This window comes from Balaenoptera physalus, assembly GCF_965194825.1.
Source record: "Balaenoptera physalus genome assembly, chromosome: 20".
In the NCBI taxonomy this organism is placed as follows: domain Eukaryota; kingdom Metazoa; phylum Chordata; class Mammalia; order Artiodactyla; family Balaenopteridae; genus Balaenoptera; species Balaenoptera physalus.
In genome coordinates, this window is record NC_138901.1 from 44,231,468 (window position 1) to 44,248,875 (window position 17,408).

A 17,408-nucleotide genomic window follows, 5' to 3' on the forward strand; every position below is an offset into this window, starting at 1 on the left:
TTCATCTATCAGTATTAATGCCTACTTCCCAGGGTGGTTGTGAGATTCAGATAAAGGATTTTGAAGTGGTGTGTAAGTGTCTTGCAGTCACTCTTCAAGGATTAAAAAGTTCTTGCTGAATGGGGAATGATGGGGGTAACCCAAGCAGGGTGGCTTGAAAAGTAGGAAGCGTTGCCTGCCCACAGCTCACGGAGGGTGGGGGTCCCTGGTGGAGGCGGCTTTGCCCATCCTTTGATGGGGGCGGGGGGGTTCTCTTTGCTGTTGTCCTCCAGGAGGATCCCCTGCCACTGGCTTTCTATGTCCATGATGCCGAGATCACCTCCTCCCTGGGGAGGACGCTGGAGTCACAGGCGGTCGAGACAGAGAAGGTCCTTGACATCGTCTACCAGCCACAGGCTATCTTCAGGGTTCGCGCTGTGACCCGCTGCACCAGCTCCTTGGAGGGTCACAGCGAGGCAGTCATTTCTGTGGCCTTCAGCCCTACAGGAAAGTAAGGACAGCTGCAGAGTCATGGAGGAAAGAGTGGGTGCAGCTGCTGGCGGGGGTGGGGGGACCCCCAAGTTATGCTCAATGGGGCCTCCAGCTGCCTACCATAGACCCAAGCTCTGGGCTCAGGTTGCAAGTAAGGGACTTCCCCGGTGGAGTTTGGTCCCCGAAGGTCAAGGATACCTGCCTTGGAAGAGCCCTTCCTGGACTTGACCTCAGGAGATCTGAGCTGCAAGCTCACCTCTGTCCCTTCCTAGCCATGTGACCTGGGCAAGTCATTTAACCTCTCTCTGAGTTAGTTGTTTACCTGAGAAATAGGGTTTATTTGCTTCTCACAATCCTATGAGGATAATAAGAAGCTTTAAATCTGGTTATGACTGTGGCCATTCCTTTTAGGAAGGACAAGGAGAGAAATGGCCTCTTGGGGTCTTCTCCCAGATGGCATTGGTGTTATGTTTCTCCTTCTCAGAAGAGAAAATTCCAGTCCCAGATTCTGTTCCCAGAAGATGATTGACTAGGCAGCAGGAATGTACATGTGCAGTGTTTCCGGTGGGCCCCACCCCTTGTCCTCACTGCAGAGGTCAGGTGGCCTCTCTTCTTCCCCAGGTACCTGGCCAGTGGCTCTGGAGACACTACTGTGCGCTTCTGGGATCTCAGCACTGAGACACCACATTTCACGTGCCAGGGTCAGTACCCACTTACCCACTTAGGGGGTTTTAACGCAGTGGTGGGGGGCTGATTCACTCAGCTCTTTAGTTCCTGAGGAGGCCCAGAGCACATTCCAGCCCCTTGACATCCAGTTAGTGGCTGCCTGTTCCTAGGTAGAGACCTTACCCTTGAGCCCTGCCAGCCACTTACAGACAAGCAGAGACTGGACGGAAGAGTCAGCGTGGGGCTGTGGGCAGGGGCTAACTGCCTGGTAGCAAGGAGAACCAGGCTTAAATCCAGTCTCTGCCCTAGTGGTTCTCAAACTTGAACGTGCATCAGAATCACCTGGAGGGCTTGTTAAAATATAGATTTCTGGGTCCCACCCCCAGAATTTTGTCTCCTTAGGTCTGGGGTGTGACCTGAAATTTGCGTTTCAAGTTCCCAGGCATTGCTGATGCTGCTGGCCTGGGGACCTCACACTAGCTGGGTGACCTTGTAGGTAGGCCTTGCTTCCTTTCTAAGCTTCGGTTTTCTCATCTGGAGAATGGGGATGATACTTCTTGCTTTGCCCCATGCTCTAGAGCTATCATGAGAATTGTAGGACTGATGTGTGTGAAAGAACTTTATACCACGTAGCACATGAGGAGCTACTAGAAAGTGGCAGTGTTATCCGTGCGGCGAGATGCACGGCCCTAGCACTTGGGAAGGATTCTCCCTTTGCCTAGGAAGCCTCATCTCTTCTGTTCGATCGTCCATTTATTCAGCAGCTAGCTAAGGAGTTTCTGCAGCGTGCCAGGCATTGCTAGGCAATGTGGATAAAGACAGGTGTCCCCCTTTCTCCCCCACTGCTTTCTTAGGACACAGACACTGGGTCCTTAGCATATCCTGGTCCCCAGACGGCAAGAAGCTGGCTTCAGGCTGCAAGAATGGCCAGGTAGATGGGGGTCAGGGTAATTAGGCAGGGATTCTGGGGCTCCCTTCCTGCGAGATGGGTCAGAATCAGGTTCTGGGGTCTTCGGGGAGGGATGAGTGGGGGTGATGGCCGGGGGACCCTTGGTGGGACCAGGGGAAGGGTGGGGAGGGTTATTTTCGATGAGCTGCTGTCCTTCAGATTCTCCTATGGGACCCAAGCACAGGGAAGCAAGTGGGCAGGACCCTTGCCGGCCACAGCAAGTGGATCACAGCCCTGAGCTGGGAGCCCCTCCATGCGTGAGTGACACTGACAGCTGGGTGAATGAGGAGCCAGGGCTTCAAAGCCGTAGCCCTCCCCTGCTTGGTGCAGAGGAGTCTTATGTGAGGGGACAAGGTAGACAGTCTGACCGGCAGTGACAGCATGGCAGGCAGTGGGGAAGGTCTTCTGCACCTGTGTTGCGCGGGCGGGGCGGGGGGAGGGCGGTGGTGCTCATCACGGGGCCTGAGAGCCACCTTGCAGCGCAGCCAGATCTTGGGTTCAGGAAGCTGTCGAGACATTATCCCTGGTCTTCGCGCTGGGGATCGGAAGACAGGCGTTGCCAGGTCAGAAGTGAGGGCACGTCTCCCTTTCTTTCCAGCAACCCCGAGTGCCGCTACGTGGCCAGCAGCTCCAAGGACGGCAGCGTGCGGGTCTGGGACACGGCTGTGGGCCGCTGTGAGCGCATCCTCACTGGGCACACGCAGTCAGTCACCTGTCTCCGGTGGGGAGGGGACGGGCTTCTCTACTCCGCCTCCCAGGACCGCACCATCAAAGTCTGGAGGGCTCCTGATGTAAGAGCTGGGAGAGGCCCGGAACCAGCCTGGGGAAATCTTGGTCCAGGGAGGTTGACCACTGTTTCCTGGGTGGTTGGGGAAGTGCTTTGGGAACGGGGGTCCTATGGTTTGGTGCTGCATTATAGCGGAGGTTCCAGGACCCTTTAGCATGGTCAGGCTCTGGAAATTTCCTGCTGGAGGAAGCCTATTTAGGTTTCTCGAACCTGCTGTATCCCAAACTTTTTTGACTAGAGCCCTTTTTTGTGACATTTCCCTTCTGTGAAACATATTTCCAGAAACAGTGCTCTGGGCTGGTACCCTTGTTTTACAAATGAGGAGAGACTTGAGCCCAGAGGGGTGATTTGATTCAGATCACAGTGAATGAGGGCCCTGCTTCGGAGTCCCACAGTGCCCATCTTCTGGGGCTGATCTGGGGGTGCGCGTTCCCGGGGTGAGGTGCTCTGTGTGTGTCTGACCTGCCTCCCTTCGCCCTAGGGCGTGCTGTGCCGGACTCTGCAAGGCCATGGCCACTGGGTGAACACCATGGCCCTGAGCACCGACTACGCCCTGCGCACGGGGGCCTTTGACCCAGCCGAGGCCTCAGTTAACGCCCAGGACCTCCGAGGGTCCTGTGAGTGAGCGGGAGGAGGAAGGGAAGGAGCCAGTTCTCAAGCTTAACATGCTAGAGGTGGACCTAGGCTGGGGAGGGTACTTGCTCTTTGTGTTGGATTTTCTCATCAGCCTTGTTCCTTCTCTCCTTCGATACCTGGACACAGTGCAGGAGTTAAAAGAGAGAGCTCTGAGCCGCTACAATCTCGTGCGGGTGAGTATCTGCCAGCACCGCCAGCTCTACACACTTCTTCTCCTCGTCCCCAAGATACTGCAGACGCTCAGGCCCTTCTCCCTTCTAGCCCCAGCTCAGACCGTACCTTTTCCGGAAAGTTGTTCCTGATAATCCTAGTTTACAATCCTAAAAACCATAATGTGCTGGGGATCATTTTATTTCATTTTGTTTTGTTTGCTTATCTGTTTATTTGCAATGCTCAGGTACCTCTCTTTTTAAATTTTATGTAGTTTCAGTAACACATTCACATGGTCTAAGGGTCAAAGAAAACAAAAAGGGGAATTCCCTGGTGGTCCAGTGGTTAGGACTCGGCGCTCTCACTGCCAAGGGCCCGGGGTTCGATCCCTGGTCGGGGAACTAAGATCCTGCATGCTGCACGGCGTGGCCAAAAAAATTAAAAAAATTTTTTTAAATGCAAGGAACACAAAGCAGTAGGGGCCGTTTTAGATGGTGGAAAGTCTCTCATCTCTGTTGCACCTTCATCCGTGCTTTCTGGAAGCATCCAGTGCTACCTGTGTCTCGTGTCTCCTTCCAGAGACGTCACATATACACATACACGTGTACATGTACACTACACACAACACAGATACACACGCGTATACAAGCCCACATGTAAAATCCTTCCCCTTTTTAACATACCACTCTGTACCTTGCTTCTTCATGTAATTATACGTCAGAGAAATGGTCCCGTCCCGTGTGCGTGAAGTTTCCCTTCGGGGGAAGTAACCAGCCTCCTTTCTCCAGTCCTGGACCCCGTGCTGGTGTTGAGCAGTCAGTGGTGTGTTCGCTGCCGAGGTCGGGCTCTCCTCTCTGAGACCATGCGCGCTTTGTGCCTCCCCAGGGCCAGGGCCCAGAGAGGCTGGTGTCTGGCTCAGACGACTTCACCCTGTTCCTGTGGTCCCCGGCGGAGGACAGGAAGCCCCTGGCACGGATGACGGGGCACCAGGCCCTCGTCAACCAGGTGCTCTTCTCCGCGGACTCGCGCATCGTCGCCAGCGCCTCCTTTGACAAGTCCATCAAGCTGTGGGATGGCAGGACGGGCAAGTGAGTGGCGGGCGTGGGGAGGGGAGGAGCGACGCTCTTCCTCCGGAAGGAGCTTGGCTCTGCCGCTTCCCAGCTGTGTGGCCCTGGCAAGTGTTTGGATTTTCTGAGCCTCTTGTTTCCTCTTCTGAATGTGCAGAACCCCTACCTCTCTGCTTTGTTACAAGGATTAAATGAGGTGGTCTGTTTAGCACCGTCACTAAGTGGGCACTGAAAACGCTAGTTTCTTTCATATCTAGGGAGAGAAATGATCTTAAAGCTGGCCAGGGGAATTCCCTGGCGGTCCAGTGGTTAGGATTCTGTGCTCTCACTGCCAGGGATGCGATCCCTGGTCGGGGAGCTAAGATCCTGGAGGCCGTACGGCATGGCCAAAAAAAAAAAAAAAAAAAAGCTGGCCAAGGGCCGGGGATGCAGCACAAGTGTAGGTTTGTGGTCCAGTCTTTATCTGGTCCTCCTCAAAGTGAGGCAGTGCATCACCTGGGAGCTTGATGGAAATGCAGAACCTTGGGCCCCATGCCAGACCTTGGGGATCAGATGACCTGCATTTTAAGGTCACCTTTCAAGTCTGAGAAGCACTGGTATGACGAGGCACAGTGCCCTTGCAGTTAGTTAGGAGGAGAGGCAGAGGCGTGGGCGAGAAAAGGAGCAAGGAAGCCCTTGTTGAGGCCGAAGGGGCACCTATGTGTCAGTCTCCGTGTATTTTCACACCACAGCCCTGTGAAATAGATCATTCAGTTTCCTTTGTTTCTTTTTTTTTTTTTTGGCTGTGTTGGGTCTTCGTTGCTGCACGCAGGCTTTCTCTAGTTGTGGCGAGCGGGGGCTACTCTTGGTTGCAGTGCGCGGGCCTCTCATCGTGGTGGCTTCTCTTGTTGCGGAGCACGGGCTCTAGGCACGCGGGCTTCAGTAATTGTGGCGCGTGGGCTCAGTAGTTGTGGCTTGCAGGCTCTACAGCTCAGGCTCAGTAGTTGTGGCGTGTGGGCTTAGTTGCTCCGCGTCATGTGGGATCTTCCCAGACCAGGGCTCGAACCCTTGTCCCCTGCATTGGCAGGCGGATTCTTAACCACTGTGCCGCCAGGGAAGAGGGAAGTCCCGGTTTCTTTTTAAGATAAGGAAACTGAGTCTCAGAGAGGCCCAACGACTTGCACCAGTAGACACAGCCAGTCTGTCCCGCCCAGGTTCCAGGTGGGCCTGGCCCACTGTTTCTCCATGCCACCGGTCAGCAGGCTCCTGTCGGGGTGGTTGGGGGAGGGTGGGGTCGTGCGATGGGCTAAGCAGGTGGCTGCATTGGATTCCGAGGCTTGCAAAGTTGAGCAGGTATGGAGGCCTGGCAAGAAGCATTCTAGAAGCAACTCATTTGGAGAAGTTTTACAACATCGTAATGACCGGTAAAGATTAAATTGGTCTGGGGTGGGGACCAGACAGTGAGATTTTGTAAAAGTTCCCAGGTAATCCTGACACGCAGCCAAGGTTGAGAACCACCGCTGTGGGCATAGAGGACCCTTCAGGCGTGTTTGAAGATCTCATATCCATCCTCATCTTCCTTACCCTGGCCCAGGTACCTCGCCTCCCTGCGTGGCCATGTGGCTGCCGTGTACCAGATTGCGTGGTCGGCCGACAGCCGGCTCTTGGTCAGTGGCAGTAGTGACAGCACACTGAAGGTGTGGGATGTGAAGGCCCAGAAGCTGGTCACAGACCTGCCAGGCCACGCGGATGAGGTACAGCCGACCCTCGTGGGCAAGTGGTTGAGGGGGAATTGAGGCCTGGCCCTCCTCCCGCACCCTCCTCACCGTGCCACCGTCCCCCTCCCCTTCCTCCCTTCAGGTATACGCTGTCGACTGGAGTCCAGATGGCCAGAGAGTGGCAAGTGGTGGAAAGGACAAATGCCTCCGGATGTGAGTTTGGGGGAGGTGGCGGCTCTCCTGCCCTTTGTGACCGTCCCCTGTGGTGTAGAGTTCCAAGGGCTCTCCAGGTGCCCACACCGTCCCGAGACGGTAGCCTCCAGCGTGAGGCGGTAGTTCTTAGCACGCTGGATCTTGGAGTCCTGTGACCTAGTTCAAATCCTTGTTCTGCCTTTCAGTGTGCAGTCATGGAGAGCTTGGTTCACCTGTCTCCTGGGACTTAACAGGAGATAGGAGGATCAAAGATAGGTGAATACACTTTGGAACCTGAGGGTTGTGTACTTGTAAAGGATTGCCACTGTTTGTCATTGGACAGCCGTGGTGGGCATCGCAGGGGCCAGGCTCCTGGATGAGGTCCTGGCCGAGGCAGTGGCGGGCGCCTGGCCTAAGTTCGGGTGGCTGGAGCAGGGACAGTAGCCGGGGCGGGGGGAGTAGACCGAGGGGGGACCACAAGCTCTCCCCCTAGTGGGCTCCTGGGATTGTATGGTGCCTCCCTCTCCCGAGGTGGCATCCCCATCCTGCTCCCTCCCTCCCTCCACAGATGGAGGAGATGAGAAATCCCAAGGATCCCCACCTGGACTCAGCCTCTGCCAGCTGCCTGCCCGGATGGAGACCAAAGGCCGGGGTGATGACCTTGAGAATGAGCGTGGCCTGCCGTCCTAGGACAGACCCCAGTGGCGTCCCTCCCCAGAGCAGGAGGTCGAAGGTCGCGGGAGGTTATCACTGAGCTCAGCCCTTGGCCATCACTTGGTAGCCCTCTGGTGCCAGCACGGGGGAGGCCGAGCGTTGACTGGCCCTTAGTGCTGCCCCTGCCTCCTTTTCTAAATGCCGTCTATTTAGGGTCAGACCCCAGATTCTGTGACCAAATATATAACTTATATTTTGTGTGTTTGGGTTATGATTTCTTGTCCCAGGTTCTCAGGGCTTTACTGAGGACTATGCTAGGTCAGCTTGTCTAGCCCCTCCCTCTGGGCTACACCAAAACCATGCTGATCAGGAAGTTGCCTTTCCTCTCTTCCCACCGTGCCTACGAGGGAGAGGCCAGTTGAGGCTGGGGAGATGGGCTGAAGCCCGTATGTTAGTGGCCAGAGGATGACGTAAGGCTGTCTTGTCCATTCTGGTGGCACCAGCCATATGCAGCTGTTTGCATTAACTGGAATTCGGTCCAGTTAGAAATGCAGTTGTCACACTAGCTCAGGGCTACTTACTGATTTGGACAGCACAGGTAGAGGACACTTTGACCATCACAAGGACTTGTGCTGGTCAGTGCTGCTCTGGGGTGCTTTCCTCGGCCTCAGACAGCCCCGCTGGGCTCTCGCAGCACAGAGAGGAGGGCGGCGGCTGTCCCGGAGGGTTCCCTCTAACGGGCCGTGCAGTTGGCGGGAGCTCTGGAGGAAGCGGGAGTGGTGTAATGGGGAGGGTGGTTCTCTGCCCCGTGAAGACTCACATAGTGAAGGGAATCCCCACCAGGACATCCTCAAACCTTTGGGCAAGATCTTGCCCTCCATGCGTCTTGCCTCCACTTTCTCTTCCAATACCAAGGTGCATCTTACTCAGGTTGACTTCCAAACCATCCTTGTATGGACCGCTCGGGGCCACGGCACTTCTGACATCTTGTTCCTCCTCACCCTCCCCCGCCCCATCTGTGCTGTTAAATCGTCTCCTGGCTGTGGTTCTTGGCTTCCACCTGGCCCGTCTCTGCAGGGGGGCTGCGTGAGGGGCCGAGGGAGGCAGCGGGGTCTGAGATCCTACTCGGTGCCAGGCACTGTTCTGCTGTGCTCTCACGTGACCCTCACAGTAACCCTACAGCCAAACCTGGAAGGGTCAGACCACGTCCCCATGTTTTTGATGAGGAAATTGAGCCCAAGAAGCTTAAATGGTTTGCCTGTACCCTCACATCCAGGAAGAGACAGAATTAAATCAGACCCTCCCCCCAAAGCTTGTGCACTTTGCATCATGTCCCCCAGAGCTCAAGTCTGAGGCTGACAGTGTGTGGGCTGTCGCTACCTCTGTCCAACATTGCTCTTTTTCCTGGTGTGTGTTTTAATCTTTGCGGACCATCTCCTCCTCCCACGGGGAAAGGGTGTTGTTGTCATCTCATTACCCCGTCCCCTGACCCACCTGGACTCTTGGTCCTGGCAGAAGCCAGGAGGGTGGGTGGCAGCAGCCCAGCTGAGGCTGTCGGCGGCATGAAACAGAATTCCAAGGTGCTGGGTGACCTGCAGGTTTTAATGAGGGACCTGGACCAGCCCAGATTTGGGGAAGGAAGCCTAGCAGCTACGGGCAGTGGAGGCTGATCTGACCTGGCCAGGCCTGCGGTGTCTCCAGGTGAGTGGAGCTCCCATCTGGCCTCGGCCCCAGGCCCGGGACCAGCATGATGGTCAGCGGTTCCCTGGCTTGGTGCTGCTGGTACATTTCATGGTTCTGGTTCCTAAGGGCCCTAGGCCGAAGCTGAAAGTAGGTGAGGGGCTTCCTGGGACCCTCCCCCTTAGTAGGGAAAGAGGTATTCCAGATCTTCTAGCCTCCGCATGTCCTCCAACCCGATGGACATGGTTTTCCGCTGGGGTTCCTTGCGCCGCACGGTGATCTGGATAGGATTGTTCTCGGGGAAGCTGTTCAAGTCTGTAGCCATGGTTGCAAACTGAAATAAACCAAAGTCCTCAGAACTCCTGACCCTGAGCTCACCTCTTCGACTCTGCCACCCCTTCGTTTGTCTGCTAAATGGGGTCTCCGACAGCCTTACCAACCTATTCATTGACACCAGGAACAGGAACAAAGAGGCATGATTCAAATCTGTGCCTCCCCAGTTGTGTGCTGTCTTTACTGGGGCCTCTCCTGCCCACCCCCAGGCTGTTCCCTTCTTTGTCCCGCTTTAGCCTCTTCCCTCTCTTACCCTCAATGCCCTTGACTTCCTGACCCACTCACAATTATTGACACTAAGTTGAAGAATCCAGAAGCCAATGGCTTTGGGAGACTTTCGTTAGCGATGAATGGAAAGATCAATTTGCATTCCCAGTGGGCCCCAAAGTGGCTGAACCCTGAACCCTCCCAGAGGAGAGTGGCCTGGAATTGAGGCTTATTTGCCCAGGGAGAAGGAAAGCCAGCAGGAGGACGAGTCGTGGGGGTATAGGGGTGTTCCCAACCTCCAAAACCCCTGGTCCACACCCCTTGGGCCCGCCTTCTCCCAGGGCTCACGTTGTAGGGCTTGCACCACTGCCCCACCCCAGCGACGTTGGCTGCGCGGACAGTCAGGCAGTAACTCGTGTTAGGCTTCAGCTCCATCAGCTTGACGGTGGTGCCCAAGATCTTATTGAAGATCCATGGGCGATTCTTTGCTTTGGGCATCTCACTATCATTTTTCCTGACCACCTCCTGCAACAGGACCTGGTAGAAACTGACCTGCTGCTTGCCTGGGGCGTAGGTCCAGGAAATCTAGGGGAAGAGAACCCCCGAGGCTTCCTCAGACCTGGCCTGGCCTGGCCTTCCCTCACCACCCTGCCATCCCTCACAACGTGGGTCAGAAGACCCCACTCCCATCCCTGCTCCTGCTGGAGCTGAGCTAGAGCTGATGGAAAGTGTTAGGCACTCCCAATGCTAAATATGGCCCCACCAGCCCAAAGCATGAGCAACTCTCCCTGGGCAACCTCAACCACCTCAGAGTGTACCCTCACTCCATATTCTAGACTGTTTAAGTTGAAAGGGACCTTAGCCATCATCTCGTCCACCTCACTCATTGCAGATGGGGTTACAGGTTCAGAGAGAGCAAGTAGCTGGCCCGTGGTCACACAGCAGTTAAGTGGCAGAGCCAAGGTTCAAACCAATAGCTCCAGAGTCCATACACTTTGTACTACAACAGTGGTTGCCAAGCCAGGATCTCAGAGAGCTTTTATAACACTGCAGATTCCTGGCCCTGCTGTTACCTGTCTTGTCTCCCATTTCCAGTTTCTCCTCTAACTAGGCTAGTGGTTCTCATACTCTGGTGTGCATCAGAATACCCCGGAGGACTTGTTAAAACAAAGACCGCTGGGGACTTCCCTGGAGGCACAGTGGTTAAGAATCCGCCTGCAAATGCAGGGGACACGGGTTCGATGCCTGGTCTGGGAAGATCCCACATGCTGCAGAGCAACTAATCCCGTGCACCACAACTACTGAGCCTGCGCTCTAGAGCCCGTGAGCCACAACTACTGAAGCTCGTGTGCCTAGAGCCCGTGCTCTGCAACAAGAGAAGCCACCGCAGTGAGAAGCCCACGCACCGCAATGAAGAGTAGCCCCCGCTCGCCGCAACTAGAGAAAGCCTGAGTGCAGCAACGAAGACCCAACGCAGCCAAAAATTAAATAAATAAATAAATTTATAAAAACAAAAACAAAAACAAAAACACGGACCACTGGCCCCTGCCCCCAGTTTCCGATTCAGGAGGCACAAGCAGGGGGTAGGGAAAGCGAGAATTTAAATTTCTAATGAGTTTCCCTATGATGCTGTTGCTACTGGCGGTCTAGGGACCACACTGAGAAACACTGCTCTAGGCCATCCAACAATGGGACTTCCAGATTTATCTTCCAAAATATAGCTCAAATTGCATCTATCACCTGATAGAAAGCTTTGCAAAAAGCTAATCGTTACTGCTGACTGAAAAATCTATAACGCAGCGTAATGTTAAAGGACCTCTGGAGGGTGACCCCAGACTAACTCCTGCTCTCTTCTCTCCCTGTATCTAGAACAGTGCTACTCGACATGTGGTCCATGGGCCATCAACACCACCTGGGAATTTGTTAGCAGTGCAGAGTCTCAGGCCCCACCCTAGACCAACTGAATCAGAACCTCTAGGGATGAAGCCCAGGAATCTTATCGGTAACCAGATGATCAGATCCGCAGGCACAGGAAAGTATGAGAAGCCCTGGATTGGACCTAGGTGTTTCCTTCCATACTTTCCCACCTGTGAGCCTCTGCTAGTGTCAGCCTTCCACGGAATGCCTTTCCCCATCTCTAGATGTTTAAATCCGACCTCTGTGTCCCAGCTCAAATGTTACTAAATGCCACCAAAGCTTATTTCTGCACCTGGAAGTAATATTTCTTTCCCTCTGAATTCCTATTGGCACTTGATTTGAACTTTTCCTACAGCATTGAGCCCTCTCTAGCTTGTGCTGGAGTTCTTGAGGTCGGGATGCAGGCATCTTCACACTCCCCAGTGAGCTCAGCTCAGTGCCTGGCACGTCGGGGGCAGCCACTAAGCCTTTGCCAAATGCACAAGAAGGGGAAAACGTACCACAGCCGTGGAATCGCTGACCGTATGTTCACAGATGAAGGGCGCCTCCGGCACATCCAGGACCACAGAGGACTCTGAGGGCGTTGAGGAGGTATCTGTGTCCACCTCAGGGTTGTTAAGGTCCAGCAGGCCACCAGGGGCTATTTGGGACTTAGATTGGGGGCAGAGGGCCAGGTCCCCCTTTTCTGTACTCTTGCCCATCGAGGAGAAGCTGAGTTTGTTCAGCTCGCCCTCCAGCATCCCTGCAAAGAAGCTGCTATTGGGCTGGGTCACGGCCAGTTTGATGGGATTCAACAAAGTGGATGACATGGGGGAGATGCTGGCGTCATCGGAGCTGCATTCAGAATCTTCCATTGGCATCTGCTTCCTGGAGTGGGAGGGGAGACAGGTGAGACAGATGAAGGAGGCCACCCCTGCCCCTGCTGCCTGGAAGCTCCTGGCGGGCAGGCCTTGGGCACAACTTACCCAGAGCCCCCAGCTGCTTCTGAGCAGCTCAGAACATTCTTGCTCTGCAGCAGTGCATCAAACTCACAAGGGCATTTACTAGTGAAAAATGCATATTCCTGGTCCCTGGTCCCCAGTTGGAATGGGACTGGGGAAGCTGCTAAAGCATCTTTAATAAGATCTTCAGATGATTCTGATGCAAGCGTTCTGAGAACCACATTTTTAGAAACACTGCTGAAACTTTAAGTCCTTCCTCCAAAGTGGGGTGCGAACACCCCAGGGAATGACCACAATGATCTAACCGGGATATGGAAAAATATCTAAAAGTATCTAAAAGAAAAATAATAAATCAAGTTTTATTAATATTTATTTACTATTGCTTATTATGTAATTACTAATTTATTTACTTAGGTTTTATAACATTTAACAATATTTATTAATATATAGCATGTAAAAGTTAACAGTACCGATAAATATACATATATTGGGATGAATGCTCAAAACCTTTTTTTCTTCCATTCTAAATTTTTTAAATTATGAAAGTTTTTAGACACACTCCAAGATATCAAGATTAATATATTAATGGGGATGTAATGTACAAAATGGTGGCTATAATTAACAATATTGTATTGTGTATTTGAAAGTTGCTAAGAGATAGATCTTAAGAGTTCTCATCACAAACACAAAAAATTTGTAACTCTGTGGTGATGGATGTTAACTTCTCTTATTAGGGTAATGATTTAACAATATATACAATTATCAAATCATGTTGTACACCTTAAACTAATGCATTGTTAAAATTCAATTGTGTCTCAATAAAACTGGAAATGAACATACTGTAATATATTAAGCTTGCATTTAGCCACCATCCAGCTCAGAACTAAATCTTTATCAGTGTAGTTAAAGGCCCCTGTATACTTCACTCCCCCACCTCTCTCCTCATCCTCCCACTCAGAAGTAGCTTGTGCAGTAAATTTAAAATTTTGTATTTATTATTCCCCATGTGTCTTTATAGGTTTGTTACATTCATATGTTATTAGTTTGCATATTTTTAAACTTTATATAAATAAATGGTATCATTCAGTACATACCCATTTGCAGCTTGCTGTTTTTTACTTAAAACATTGTATATTTTAGATTAATCTGCTCTGGTTCAATCATTTTAACCGCTGTATGTTTTCTATTACATGGATATTTGTATTCTTTCTTACCAATTCTTTGCTATTACAAAGAAAAATCTTGTACATGTTTCCCCACTCTTTAAAAGGTTTTGCTGATGAAGTACAGAATCCAAAACATATGGCTTTCAAATCTTTTTTTTCTCTTAAGCCAAAGTAAGAAATACATATTTCTTGGCAAGCTAGTATACTCATACATACACATGTAACTAAAATGTTTCACAAACCAATCCTTACTCTGTGTGTGATGTGCTTTGAAATTTTCAATTCTATTTTATTTCATTTTTGTAATACTGGTCTCCACCAACCAGAATGAGCTCCTGACCCATTCATGGGTCACAACTCTCAGTCTGAAGAACCCTGTCTAGAGAGAGTGGTCACAAGGCCTTTGGGGACCAAGCACCTTGCCCGAGGTCACAGGGTGAGTCCATGGCAGAGTTGAAACCAGAACCCAGATCTCCTGGGCCCTATGCTACACAGCTCCCATCTTCTCCTGGTGCTTTCTGGCTCCCCTCCACTGCTTCATCCCCCTTCTCCCCAGGCTGCTCTAGCCAGATGCAGCAACCTACACACACCCCCATCCCTTATGCCAGGATAGCCTCCAGCTTCATGGTTGGTTGATCAAGGCCAAATTTTTCCTCCTTGAGTTCCAGCCCCATCAACCTCCCCCTGAGAAATCCTGATCAGCCCAAACCTCCTATGTTAGCCCTTGGTGGATGCTTGGAATAGATGATTCCCCCACCAAGGCCCTTTATAGGCTGAAGAGTCTGGGTATGGATGTCAGTTTTACTATAGATTGTCCTATCGAATCTCTGTTTTAGACTTACTGACTGGAAACACCAGTGCTGAAGGGGCATGGAAGGCACCCTTAGTGATCTTCACAGCAGTCCTGCTGGATGGTGTTGGCCCCATTTTACAAATGAGGGACCGAGGGTCCCTGATCTTATTTAACTTGTCTATGGCCCTATAGCTAAGTGGTAGAACGTGGATTTAAACTTGGGCTCCTAGCCCAAGACTTTCGCCCCATACCAGGAAGTTTCCTACAAGCATCCATCACTTTAGCCATACCTGCTTACTTACAGGTCCCTTAGGGAGTGGACACCATATCTCTTTCATACAATCAGGACCCCTTCTTCAGAAATTATTAAGAATTTCAAGACAGTGACATCTGAGCATTAAACTAAGCACAGGGCACTTCTAAGTGTCGGGCTGTGTGTGACTGCCCAGGTCACACACCCATGAAACTTCCCGGCAGACAGTTCCCTCAGTCCGCATCAACCCACACCACCATCCCTCCACTGGCTAATTCCTTCCCTTCCTATGAGAGTCACCGCCTCCATGAAGCCTCCCTTAACTTCACCCCCTCCCAAGCTACACTAAGCCTCCTCTGTTTCCTCCAGTTGTCCCGTCATAGTGCAGACCATGCTGTAATAGTCTCAGTTCTTGCCTGATAGCCCCCCAACACACACACACACACACACACACACACACACACACACACACACACACACACACACACACACACACACACACACACACCAGGCTGGGAGCTCCTTGAAGGCAGAGACTGTGCTTTCTGGCTCTGCATTCTCAGAACTTAACCTTGGGCCAGATACCTAAGTGCTCAAAGAGTTTTGTGAAATGAAGTAAAGGAAACCCAGAATCACTGAGGAGGAACAGCAAACCTCAGTCTGAAGGCAGGCAGGCTACTGGGGGGACATAACCAGGCAGGTGAACGTACAATAGAGAGGATGAGGCAAAGGAGCCATGGGGAGTGGAGGGGGCAGGGGGTCTGTGTAGGGGTGATGAGGACAAAGCAGATGACGAGGACAAAGCAGGATGACAAGCACCGCCAGGAAATCTCTGACTAATCCTGGAAGGCCTCCCGGAGGCGGAGGCCGGCATGCCTCCAAGAACTGATCTGAGGTCAGGACTCCATAGGCAACCTGCACACATGCTCTTCCCTGGGAGTCTTGACTGTGATAAGTCAAGGAAGTACTGCCTCTTCAAGCCCCTCTTCCCACCCCCACCCCCCAGGTCTGGTTTTAGAAAGGAGAAAAGGACCAGACTTGTGTCTTACAGTAGATTGATGGCATCTTCCTTCAAGGAGTTAACCAAACTGCCCCTTGAGGAAAGTGGGAGTCCTTTGGTAGTGACGGTCCTGTTCATAGACTTGGGGTTTGGAAAGGGCTTCGACATTTGATTGAGTGTGTTCAAAACGTTGAGGGTTTCCTTCTTCAGCATGGTCTCCTCCCCATCTCCCACTTTGTAGAGTGTCTCTGATGCCATCTACCTTGTTTGGGACCACAGCCGTCACCATGCAGGACAACCAAGCTGACAGGAAGCAGAGAGAAACTGGAGGCAGAGGACACACCCTTAGTTTGGGTGGGATGGGGGTGCAATGAGCTGACTTCATAATCGTCAGAGAGTGTAACAATTAGGGGCCAGCCTCCCCCTTGATCTGAGGCTGCTGCTGCCCAGGGCCAATGTTAGGAGTGGGTAGAGCCAAGGAAGAGACTACAACACCCCTTGGGCTAAGGCTCTGTGGTTACAGCAGCCCTGCCCTTCTCTGAAAATCTAAAAGAATGCTCACCACCGGTGCCCTTTGGACCTGCCTTAGGAAGGAGGAGATTGATGGTGATACAAAGGCACCTGGGCATGGAGGCAGGCAGGCAGTACTGGACTGGGCCTCTGGGAGTGGGGAACTTTGTCTATAGAATCCTGAGACTCTATATCCAGAAATCCTAGGCAGCAAACCCCCTTCGTCCAGTTGTGTAGGCACAGGGAAAGCCCGGATGGTTCATGAGGTTCATAGCTCACATATACGCAGGTTTTACTGCTGGAATTCTAAATTCTGGCACACCCTCACCCCAAGTGTCTTCATGTGTTGAGTGACAATGGTGGGTGCTGCAGAGGCATACAGAAATGGGCCAGACATTGTGTTGTTTCTTTTTCTCAAGGAAACCATGTCACAGTAGGGGGACTTCCCTGGTGTTCCAGTGGCTAAGACGCTATGCTCCCAATGCAGGGGGTCCAGGTTCAATCCCTGGTCAGGGAACTATAGCCCACATGCCTCAACGAAGATCCTGCGTGCTGCAACTATAAGACCCGGTGCAGCCTAAATATAAAATAAATAAATAAATTTTTTTTTAAATTAAAAAAAACCATGTCATAGTAGGAAAACATACTTCGGGGGGTGGGGACGGGGGTGCTGTTAAAACAGCACTAGCTTTGCACCTACATGTGGTTTTGTCCACTCTAAGTCCAGCTCTGCCCTTACAGGCTGTGAAACCTTTGGCAAATGACTTCACCTCTTTGCACCTCAGTTTCCTCATCTGTAAAATAGGAATAAACATAGCCCCTACCTTACTGGATTGTGAGGAGATAACCCTGTAAAGTTGTTTTCTTTCTTCCAGAGGATGAGGTCAAGCAAAGGACATTTAAAAATACCAAATTATTTTGTGTGTGTGTGTGTGTGTGTTCTATATACTCAGGGTTTTCGTTGTCTTTCATTTACAAATTCTTTTATTTGGAAAATAGAGAAGCAGATGCCCTCTCTGTGCTCAGCTGCTTTTTAGCACCCATCAAACGATCGGTAATTATCTGATTTATTTGATTTCCTCTTTCCTGTCTTCCCTCACTAACAGGTACGTCCCTGAGCGTAGGGATGGTCCGTCCGATCGAACGTTCTGGCCCAGTGTTCAGAATAGAAGGCTGCACCTGGGAGGCCTGCAGGGAGGCGAGATCGGGGAGAAGGCAGAGACACATGCGGGCGCAGGGTGGCAGATCTGAGCGCGGTGGCCTCGACGCAGGGCACCCGGCTCCGTGCCGCCCGCGCCGTCTCCGCCCCAACCGCCCGGCTCGCGCATCCGGCCCATGG

The 17,408-nt window shown here is 52.1% G+C and overlaps 2 protein-coding genes across 6 annotated transcripts in view; one reads left to right on the forward strand and one right to left on the reverse strand.

Annotated features, from left to right (window-relative positions):
* Nucleotides 1–7,527, forward strand: part of NLE1 (notchless homolog 1) — an 86,756-nt gene extending 79,229 nt beyond the window's left edge. For 2 of the 5 annotated variants that reach the window (XM_082440049.1, XM_082440051.1), the window contains 8 exons: nt 1,992–2,068; nt 2,685–2,877; nt 3,355–3,490; nt 3,636–3,682; nt 4,545–4,747; nt 6,300–6,459; nt 6,566–6,636; nt 7,184–7,527. In XM_082440049.1, the coding sequence (XP_082296175.1) occupies nt 1,992–2,068; nt 2,685–2,877; nt 3,355–3,490; nt 3,636–3,682; nt 4,545–4,747; nt 6,300–6,459; nt 6,566–6,636; nt 7,184–7,196 (900 nt within the window). In that variant the 3' untranslated portion in view covers nt 7,197–7,527. Of the gene's footprint in view, nt 1–272; nt 491–1,071; nt 1,173–1,991; nt 2,069–2,245; nt 2,344–2,684; nt 2,878–3,354; nt 3,491–3,635; nt 3,683–4,544; nt 4,748–6,299; nt 6,460–6,565; nt 6,637–7,183 lie in introns of those variants that run through there. The other 3 variants (XM_082440048.1, XM_082440047.1, XM_082440050.1) reach the window with 3 other exon arrangements.
* A 1,151-nt stretch (nt 7,528–8,678) lies between these two features.
* Nucleotides 8,679–17,316, reverse strand: FNDC8 (fibronectin type III domain containing 8). Its single transcript, XM_082440216.1, has 4 exons — nt 15,609–17,316; nt 11,907–12,273; nt 9,838–10,074; nt 8,679–9,283 (listed from the first exon to the last, which is right to left on the reverse strand). The coding sequence occupies exons 1-4, from the start codon at nt 15,815–15,817 to the stop codon at nt 9,131–9,133; spliced, it is 966 nt and encodes a 321-aa protein (XP_082296342.1). The 5' UTR covers nt 15,818–17,316; the 3' UTR covers nt 8,679–9,130.
* Between the last annotated feature and the right edge of the window lie 92 nt (nt 17,317–17,408).